Genomic DNA, 10,016 nt, shown 5'->3' with positions numbered 1-10,016 from the left:
GAGAAGGGTGGTATCTGGCTACAACTTCACTCTCCTTCCCCCACCCTCACCTAGCCTGTCTCCAGCTACTGTTTGTTGATCAACCCTTCACACTGAGTGGAGTAGAAATAGTTGCAAACATATATATGCGTATGGACATGTATGGGGTGTGGGTGTAGAGGAGTGGCCAGATGGGAGGATGGACTGATGGATAAAGAAGTGGAAGTTTGGCATGGATTGATGATGAATGGGTCGGGAAATAATGGACAGATGGATGGACGGAGAGGTGTTTAGGTGAATAAATAGATTGGTAAGTGGATAGAGGTTGGATAAGTGAGGATGTACGTGGACAGATGGATGACTGGGGAAAGAATGGATGGATGAGTAAATGAAGAGTGGAGCAGGTAAATGATGAGCAGGGTTTTGGATGGACAGATGGGTGGAGGGGGATAGATATGGATACTTTGGTGAAGAGGAAGGTAGATGGGGTGAATACAAATGGTTGAGTGAGTGGGTGGATTAATGACAAAATGGACAGATGGATGGGTAGAAGAACAGGTAGAGTAATTGGTTGAGGGAGAATGGATGGATAGGTGGGTGGTGGGATGGAGAAATAGACAAATCAGGAATGTGCTGAGTGCACAGATGGAGGATTGTATGGGTGGGTAAATCAAAGGGCTAAAACTGGCCCTGCATTACTGCTGCCCCCTCACAACACACCTTTAATTACCTAAGATGAGTCCTCTGTGCACTATTCCCTGTGCCACTCCCTTTCACATCACTCCATTAAATGCTTTCAATGACACTATCACAGGATAAGTGCATTTGACAACTGAGGAAACCGCAAGTCACTTGTTCAAGGACACAAGTCAGTGGCAAAGCTGGGGTTGAAGCCCATCTATGTCTGAGCCACTCCACACCCAGTGCTCTTTACACCCAGGAGCAGAGCCTGCTAGGGGAGGTGTCATAATTTGAGGCTCCTGCGTGTGGACAGATGAGGGAGACTGCCCCTGAGAGCTCAGCACCTCTGGGAGAGAACCTGGTATGGTGGTGGGGCCTGGCTTGTCAGCATCTGTACTACCTTTACCGCCCCCCCCATTTCACATCTGGAAATGGGCAGCTGTGCTCCAGTCCCACAGCAGCAGTCTTGGTTAGACCTGGGCTCTAACCCCCCCCCCAACGTCCACAGCACCTTTGGGGTCCTGGCCATCTAGAGAAATGCTCCCCAACCAGACCCCTCCATCTTCCCCCTTCTCCAGCCTGGAGGGCAGAGAGGGGACACAGCGCTGCATCATTCCCCATGGCACACTGCTCTGGGGCCATTAACAGATGCCTCCCCATCGATCGGATCTGCTAAGTGCTGCTGATTCAGACGGGTGGGGGTGGGGGGACCCTGGGGGCAGAGAGGGTAAGAGCTGGGCAGGAAGAAGATGGGGATAACTGGCAAGGCTCCCTGCCACCCCCATTTTCCAGATGACGTGACTGAGGCCCAACCAGCTTTGTGGGAGGCGGAGTCTCCCCAGGGTCCCTCTCAAGCTGTCCTAGGGGAGGGGGCTCTGGGAGCCACAAGGCCCCTCCCTGCCTCTCTTCATCTCCCGGCAAGCTCCAAGGGGCGGGGAGAGAAAGCCAGAGGAGGAGGAGAGCTCAGGCAGCTCTGCAGAGGGGGGCAGGAGCTGCAGTGTTTGGTACCCCCAGCCCCACCGCTGTTGCTGCTGCTGCAGCGGGGACACAGGTGAGGACGGTCCTTTGGGGAGGCGGAGGGGTCCACCAACAGTGCTGTCCTAGTCCCTCCCGGGTCCAGCCTCCATTCCCTAGCCCATCCTGGGACAGTCCCCAGGGGTCCTGCTGGACTTTGTCTTCCAGGAACCCAGCCCCCTCCCCCTGCCTGTGCTGCTTTCTGTCCGGGGCCTGGCCGTGGCTGCTTCTCTATTTCCTGCTGCCGCTGCTGCTACTGCCGCTGCCCAGCAAACACCACCAGCCCCTTGGGGTGTGGTTTCCACAGACCAGCCCCCAACAGGGGGACAGAGCCTTATCCCAGCCTCCCTGTCAGCTTCCTGCAGGACCCAGTGACCCCCCTCCCTGAAGACACACCCAACTCCCTTTCAACACCCCACCCCCCCCACTGCCCAACCCATTTTGGAGGAGACCTCATAGTCTGTCCTCTGGGTGCTCTGGGGCTGTACCCAACTTTCTTCCAATTGAGCCCAGTCCTGACAGATTCCCCCAGGCCCCTTTATTCCTCCTGGAAGTCTTGAGAAGATCGATTAGCTTTTCTTAGCCACCCAGACACCTCTCAGCCTCCGGAAAATAAAATAACCTGGCCCCCTTTAAGTACCCCCATTCCCTTCTCCAGCCCCTCTATGGGGCCCCACTTCTCCTTCCTTCCCCAAAACCCCAGTAGAGTGTAGACACCCCCCATACACACATACCATGCTATTGTTGGCAGCTCAAGGCATTCCCAAGACACCTCTCAGCCTCTTTATAATCTCCGAGCTCTATAGCCACCTGTAAAATGCACCAACCCTTTTCCTAGATCCACGAGGGGGCTTCAAACCCCTTATCTTTTCCTCAGAAATTTTGAGGGTGTTGACACCTTTCTCAGCCCCTCTGGAAATCCCTCCAGGTACTCTCAGCCTTTTTAGACACCTCTGGTTCCATTTCTACCTCTTTTGATGTCCCAGTTCCCCCTCCAGCCCTGCTAAGGAGTTCCAGTCCCTTCTTTTTTCCCTCAGAACTCTTGAGAGTGTAGACAGCTCCCCAGTATTTCCTGGCACTCCCCCAGACATCTCTCAGGCACATATCAACCTCTCTAGAATCATCTCAGTCTCTGTAAACACTCCCTCAGATATTCTTGGCCCCTCAGGCGCCTCTTTTCTGCTCCTCTCATGCCCCCTTGGCCCTTCTCAGTGCCTCAAGACAATCCCCAGATTCCTCTCAGACACCCTAAATGCCTGTCAAGCCCCTGCCCCTCTGTGTAGTTCCTCCTCCTGGTTCCTCTTGGCCTCTCTAGACACCCCCAGTTTCCTTGTGCGAGTGGCTCAGGGCGTCCCCAAGTTCCCCACCATACTGGAGACAGCCACATTCTCCTAAAGGTCACACCCCAAGTTTCCGTGGGCCTGGGGCACGGCAGGATGGCGGCAGGCGTGGCCACGTGGCTACCCTTTGCACGGGCGGCCGCGGTGGGCTGGCTGCCCCTGGCCCAGCAGCCCCTGCCCCCTGCACCAGGGGTGAAGGCATCTCGAGGGGATGAGGTTCTGGTGGTGAACGTGAGCGGCCGGCGTTTTGAGACCTGGAAGAACACTCTAGATCGCTACCCAGACACCCTGCTGGGAAGTTCGGAAAAGGAATTCTTCTACGACGCTGACTCAGGCGAGTACTTCTTCGATCGTGACCCAGACATGTTCCGGCACGTGCTGAACTTCTACCGCACCGGCCGACTGCACTGCCCACGGCAGGAGTGCATTCAGGCCTTCGATGAAGAGCTGGCCTTCTATGGCCTGGTGCCGGAGCTCGTCGGCGACTGCTGCCTCGAAGAGTACCGGGACCGCAAGAAGGAGAATGCCGAGCGCCTGGCAGAGGATGAGGAGGCCGAACAGGCCGGGGATGGCCCAGTCTTGCCAGCAGGCAGCTCCCTGCGGCAGCGACTCTGGCGTGCCTTCGAGAATCCACACACGAGCACCGCAGCCCTCGTTTTCTACTATGTGACAGGCTTTTTCATTGCTGTGTCGGTCATTGCCAACGTGGTTGAGACCATCCCTTGTCGCGGCTCTGCGCGGCGGTCCCCGAGGGAGCAGCCCTGTGGCGACCGTTTCCCACTGGCTTTTTTCTGCATGGACACTGCCTGTGTACTCATATTCACTGGTGAATACCTCCTGCGGCTGTTTGCCGCTCCCAGCCGCTGCCGCTTCCTGCGAAGCGTTATGAGCCTTATTGACGTGGTGGCCATCTTGCCCTACTACATCGGGCTTTTTGTGCCCAAGAATGAGGATGTCTCAGGTGCCTTTGTCACCCTGCGTGTATTTCGGGTGTTCCGCATCTTCAAGTTCTCCAGGCATTCACAGGGCTTGCGAATTCTGGGCTACACACTCAAAAGCTGTGCCTCTGAACTGGGCTTTCTCCTCTTTTCCCTTACCATGGCCATCATCATCTTCGCCACTGTCATGTTTTATGCTGAGAAGGGCACAAACAAGACCAACTTTACTAGCATCCCTGCGGCCTTCTGGTATACCATTGTCACCATGACCACACTTGGGTGAGTGCAGATCCTGTGTTGGGAGCTGCCCCATCAGTCAATTACACTCATCTTCTCTGTAAAATTAAGGTTAGGTAAAATCTCTTTCTTATATGACCTTCAGTGTGCTCATCTATAGAAATTGAAGGGGTTGAACTGATCTCCAAATCCCTCCCAGCTCTGACAATGCCTTGGTTTTCCAGGTCAGGACTCTTCGGTTTATGGGTTGTCTTAGTTGCACTCTTTCTGTTAACCTTGCTTTTTCTAGGACCTGTTGTTTCCTCTGTACAGTGAGAAATGATGATCCCTGCATCCTCTACTGAGGATTCAGTGACATGGTTGTGAAAGTTCTCTGAATGTTTCAAGTGTGGGATAAATAGGTATTGCCTTTCTATCACCCCTTTTTCCATCTTGAGGATCTATGTCTCCCGACCCTCTAGAATCATCTGCTGTGTGGGGCACTACCTCTGTGGCTTTGTGATTCCTTGATGTTCCCCAGACCAAGATATTTTCAGCATTATTTTTTTTACTGACAATCCTTAAGAGGAAAAAGCATCAAATGGAGTCACCAAATTCATGTTGTTCCTAAAGACATTGCCAAGGGCAGGTACTGTGATCCTTTTCTAGATTTCCATCACTGGATTAGGTATATCATCGTGGCTTGGTATCTGTTGAATGGATGAATTGGGCTTCCACATTGCCTTAATAGAGGTACAGGAAAATTGATTTGAGATTTCTAAGGTGTAGAAATTAATTCTGGTTGGAGGTTCGGATTGGATGGACAAACAATACTGAGAATAGGTTGGAAGTGGTATTTGGATGCCTTTTACCCTATTTAGTCCTCACAACAATGCTTGGAGGATGAGTGGCTACCCATGTCTCACAGTTGAGGACACAGTCTGAGACGACACATCACTGAGTCAGAAATGGCTAAATTGGAGAGACTTTTCAGTGAATCAAAGAAGTAAGGAAGAGTCATCCTGGGGAAAAGAGGGGCACAGTCTGAGCAAAGGCCTAGAAGCTGAGGACTGAGGGGCTGGGATCTGAAGACTGCAGAGTGGAGGGGATCTGATTGGTCCTGTGGTTAGAACAAAAGTATGCTGTGATCTTGAGCAACTCAGTTACGGAAAGTCCCTGAGCTTTGGTGCCCCACTCCCCAACAAATTGGTAACATAGGCTGTGTTCCATTTCCATGGCAGGGGAGTGGCATGGAGAAAGGGAGTGGGGAGTTTCAAGGTCCCTCCTACATTTTTCATTTGAGGACAGTTTCAAGGCTTCCCCTGGGGAAATGAGAAGGGATCCTAACTAGAGAAGGTAAGACAGACACAAGCAAAACCAACAGATGACTGCTTCTGAGACTCAGTGCCGCTCAGCTGGCTTGTAGTGGCGAGACTGTCTCTCTCCAGGAGGCTCTATTTACTGCCTGTGACTTCCTCCTTCTCCCCTATGCTCAGTATTAATAGATTCCAGCTGACTCATATGCCCCGTGCATGCAGCTCAGATGGGGGCAGCAGATGGTAGGGGCTGAGGGCCTGTTTCTCATTTGACCCCCACTGGTGGCCAGAGAGATCATTCCCCACATTTTGAAGAGTAAGAAACTGAGGCTCAGAGAATTTGAGTGCCTGGCCAGGGTCACAGAGTGAGTTGGGTTGGATGGGATAAAGTGGGGGACTGAGGGATGGGTGGTTGTCCTCCTTGACCTTTGCTTACCTCCTCTGGCCCCAGCTATGGAGACATGGTGCCCAGCACCATTGCTGGCAAGATTTTCGGGTCCATCTGCTCACTCAGTGGTGTCTTGGTCATTGCCCTGCCCGTGCCAGTCATTGTGTCCAACTTTAGCCGCATCTACCACCAGAATCAGCGTGCTGACAAGCGCCGAGCACAGCAGGTAACTGCGTCTTCCATCTGAGTACCTCCTATCCCCCACACCCCAAGCCAGCCTCCTCTTGTATTTACCCACTTGACCCTTTATCTCCTCTCTCTATATAGAAGGTGCGCTTGGCTAGGATTCGGTTGGCAAAGAGTGGTACCACCAATGCGTTCCTGCAGTACAAGCAGAATGGGGGCCTTGAGGTAGGTAGAGGCCTGGATTGAGATTGGGGGTGAGCAGGATGGGAGGAGGAAGGTGCTGACCTCATCACTCTGCTCCATCCACTCCAGGACAGTGTCAGTGGGGAGGAACAGGCGCTATGTGTCAGGAACCATTCTGCTTTTGAGCAGCAACATCATCACCTCTTGCATTGTCTAGAGAAGACAACGGTGAGGCCTAATGAGAGGTGGTGGCATGGCAGAATGAAGGGGGCCCTGATGCCACTACGCCAGCTCCCTCCCTCAGATGGGAGGCTCACCACTACTTGTGGAAATCACACAGGGCTTCCTGGAAGAGGCCCCAGTAGAGCTGAGCCTTGAAGGGTGGGCAAGGGAAGGGAAGAGAGAGCAACTTCCAGAAAGGAAGAAATGGCCTCAGCAAAGGCTTGGGGTGGACTCAGCTCCTGTGTGATGCCTTGTGACTGTACCTGCCTTCTGCCCACAGTGCCATGAGTTCATAGATGAGCTAACTTTCAGCGAGGCCCTGGGTGCTGTGTCACTGGGTGGCCTCACCAGCCGCAGCACCTCCGTGTCCTCCCAGCCAGTGGGGCCTGGCAGCCTGCTATCTTCCTGCTGCCCCCGCAGGGCCAAGCGTCGTGCCATCCGCCTTGCCAACTCTACTGCCTCAGTCAGCCATGGCAGCATGCAGGAGCTGGACACACTTGCAGGGCTGCGGAGCAGCCCTCCCCCTCAGAGGTAAGCACCCCCCCCCCATCTGCTGGCCACCCCTGAGGAAGCTCAGAGCTTTGAGCAGGAGGCCTGAGGTTTCATAACTCCAGGCCTAATGAGTCAAGCCCGAGCCCAAATTCCTCCATGCTGAGAGCTTGGGCTTATCTTGTCTGGATCTCCTCATTCTTCAAACAAATATTTTATTGAGCAACTACTATGTGTCAGTCAGCTTTAGGCACTGTGGAGTTCACTTTTGGAGTTTAGGAGTTTAGTTCACTTCAGGCAGTGAAGAGAATAGACAAAAGTCCCTGGCCTCCTGGAACTTATATTCTAGTGGGATGACACAGTTAATAAACAAACAAACACAAATGATGTATTGAGTGCCAAGGAGAAAAATAAATCGGGGATGGGGAATAGAGAGTATAGAACAAGGTGTGATGCAGTTTTAATACTGTGGTCGGGGAAGTCTTTGCCGAGGTGACACCTGAGCAGAGAGCTGAAGGAGACAAGGGAGTGAGCCAGGAGATGGAGGAGCATTCCAGGCAGAGCAAACAGCTTATGCAGGAGCCTGAGGCAGAATGGGTCTGCGTGTTAGACATACAGCCAGGAAGCAACTGTGAGCAGACTGAGTGGGGAGTGATAGGAAGTACAGTCAGAAAGGAACAAGGACCAGATTGTGTAGATCTTACTGTAGGCTATTGTATGAGGACTTTGGCATTGTAAGGAGTAGCCATAATACACAACATTTTGTGTGTGTGCTCCTTATGTTCCAGGAACTATTTATTCTGAGCACTTTCTATCATTTATTATCTCATTTAATCTCCACAACAACCCTATGGGGAAGGAAACATTGTTCTTCCCATGCTACAGATGAGAGAAAAGAGAAGTTTAGAGTGGCTAAAGTGGGACCGACATTATGTACCCAGGGCTATCTGACTCCACAATCCTCACTTGACACCATAATTGAGGGGGTAAGGGAAGCCTTTAGCACACTGCTGGGGACTCAGTAAGTACTCAGTAAATGTCATGATTGCTGTGGCAAGTATTAAGATGACTTTTAAAGAACCTTCCATCTTCCCACCCTTATCCACAGCCGCTCAAGCCTCAATGCCAAGCCCCATGACAGCCTTGACCTGAACTGCGACAGCCAGGACTTCGTGGCTGCCATCATCAGTATCCCTACCCCTCCTGCCAACAGCCCAGATGAGAGCCAACCTTCCTCCCCTGGTGGCGGTGGCAGGACCAGCCCCACCCTCAGGAACTCCAGCCTGGGTACCTCTTGCCTCCTCCCTGATACTGTGAAGATTTCTTCCTTGTGAGGGTTGGGCCTGCCCAACCAGAGAGCCCTCTGGATCCTTGGGGACTCCTTTCCAAAGCCATACTTTGGGGAGGCAGAGAGGGGCAGGCCTGGGGACCCCTTCATCCCCCCACTGAGAACTATGCAATGGAGTTTCATGGAATGGCCCACATGATGGGGAAGCAGCCAGGGAAGGGGGAACTTCACCCCACGCCAGACAGTTTTCCTGATGGGAGCTGAAGCACTTCCTCAGGCCCTTGGCCTCCTTGCTCCAGCACATTGGGACTGGCCCCTCTCCCCCAGCTGGCCTCCTGCATGCTCCTTTCCTTGGGCCCTTGGGCTCCCACCTGACATCTGAGCTGTGGTCCAAGGAGAGATGAGACTTCCTCTTCTCTCTGGCTGGTCTATACAGGTTTGGGGGTTCAGAGAACCCTCACCTCTGAATTGGCCTCTAGGAGAGGTCCCCATACTCCACCAGGTCCAATAACTCCCAGATTCTGAAGGTTGGAATGCAATCACAGGCTTCATGGGCTACTGCCTCAGCAGTGACCTGCCCTGCCTAGGCCTTGGCTTGGGGGTCAGGCTGCCTCTCCCCCCACAAACAGATAGCACAAACACCACCCTCCTTCCCTGGCTGCTGGAAATGGGTCCCTGCAACCCCAACCTCTGCTGGAACCCCAGCAAACTCTAGCAATAGCAGCTGCTGCTGTGACATTATCCAAAGCCTCTGCCCAGTTTGCTGCAGCATTTACATCTGCCCTAATCAGAGGGGCCACCTCTAACTACTCTTCCTTTTCTCTTCTCCTCTGTTTTGCTTCCTTCCTGGGTTGGTCTGGAGTCTGCACTGGCTGAGATAAGAGCCTGGCAGACAGCAAGAGCTGGGCTGTATTTGGAGATCATGGGCTGATTCCATGTTCTTGGGCAGGAGTCCAGAAGAAGCTCTTGGGCTGAGGCCTGGGTTGTTCCTGAACTCTAGGAGTTGTAGGAAGCAGCAGGAATTTCGTGATCTCCTCCTCCCCCACAATGCCTTTTCACATGTTCCTTCCTCCCTCTTCTCCCCCTTGGGTCATCTTCCGGAACTCTGTGTCTGCTCTCAGGCTGAAATCTGGCATCATCTCAGGTTCCTGTCCCCAGCACTGTCCCCATGGAGCTGGTGCCTGACAAAGATGTAGTTTCCATCAGTCAATAAAATCTGAGAGGAGAGATGAGCATAAGCACCTCCTGGCTCTGTCGGGCTGGGGCTGGATTGGGCCGGGGATGGCAAGTATTCTGATTTCCATTCTTTCAACTGGTAGAAGGGCTCGTGTGGGTAAAGTAGGGGAGGTTGGTGATGTATTCTGGAAGATAGGGATCTAGGAGAAATTAAAAGACTGTGGCTTAAAGAATTGAATCTATAGCCAGTGAGGCAGGCCAGGAGATTTTGAGACATGCCCCTTGGGCATCATCTGCCCAAGCTTCCTTATTCACAGGTGGGGAAACTGAGGACTTGAGGAGCGCACGCTTGGTTATAGGAGACTTAAGCCCAGGCTTCCTGATAGCAAACAGCTTTGAACTGAATCCTAATGAAAAGAATCTCTCAGTTTGGCAAACTTCCCTTCCTGTGGATGTCCCCTACATTTTCTCTTCTGGGCTACTGGTTACACTAGGCTAGTACATGACTGAGCTCTGTGGAGCACCAAGAACACAGACCTTGAATTCAGCCTGACCCAGGTTCCAACCCCTGGATGAGAGAATCACTTACCTTCTCTAGCC

General features: G+C 52.8%; 1 protein-coding gene across 4 annotated transcripts; it reads left to right on the top strand.

Moving 5' to 3' along the window:
• Nucleotides 1-948: 948 nt before the first annotated feature.
• On the top strand, nt 949-9,469 carry KCND1 (potassium voltage-gated channel subfamily D member 1). Of its 4 annotated transcripts, XM_017671434.3 has the most exons (7): nt 949-4,231; nt 5,936-6,098; nt 6,200-6,283; nt 6,371-6,469; nt 6,744-6,994; nt 8,061-8,239; nt 9,362-9,469. In XM_017671434.3, the coding sequence occupies exons 1-7, from the start codon at nt 3,111-3,113 to the stop codon at nt 9,364-9,366; spliced, it is 1,902 nt and encodes a 633-aa protein (XP_017526923.1). In that variant the 5' UTR covers nt 949-3,110; the 3' UTR covers nt 9,367-9,469. The 4 variants fall into 4 exon arrangements, with proteins under 4 accessions (XP_017526923.1, XP_017526921.1, XP_017526925.1 ...); XM_017671432.3 differs by having other exon boundaries at nt 8,061-9,469; XM_017671436.3 differs by lacking the exon at nt 9,362-9,469 and having other exon boundaries at nt 6,884-6,994; nt 8,061-8,233.
• The last annotated feature ends 547 nt before the right edge of the window (nt 9,470-10,016 follow it).

The sequence above is a fragment of the Manis javanica genome, chromosome X (assembly GCF_040802235.1).
Source record: "Manis javanica isolate MJ-LG chromosome X, MJ_LKY, whole genome shotgun sequence".
NCBI lineage: Eukaryota > Metazoa > Chordata > Mammalia > Pholidota > Manidae > Manis > Manis javanica.
This window is presented reverse-complemented; position numbering and strand designations above follow the sequence as displayed.

Bases quoted from the DNA above. Each gene is read 5' to 3' on its own strand.
- KCND1 (XM_017671432.3), top strand. From the start codon at position 3,111: ATGGCGGCAGGCGTGGCCACGTGGCTACCCTTTGCACGGGCGGCCGCG. The intron at 4,232-5,935 runs GTGAGTGCAGAT...CTCTGGCCCCAG, and splicing joins GTCACCATGACCACACTTGG to CTATGGAGACATGGTGCCCA. The intron at 6,470-6,743 runs GTGAGGCCTAAT...TTCTGCCCACAG, and splicing joins ATTGTCTAGAGAAGACAACG to TGCCATGAGTTCATAGATGA.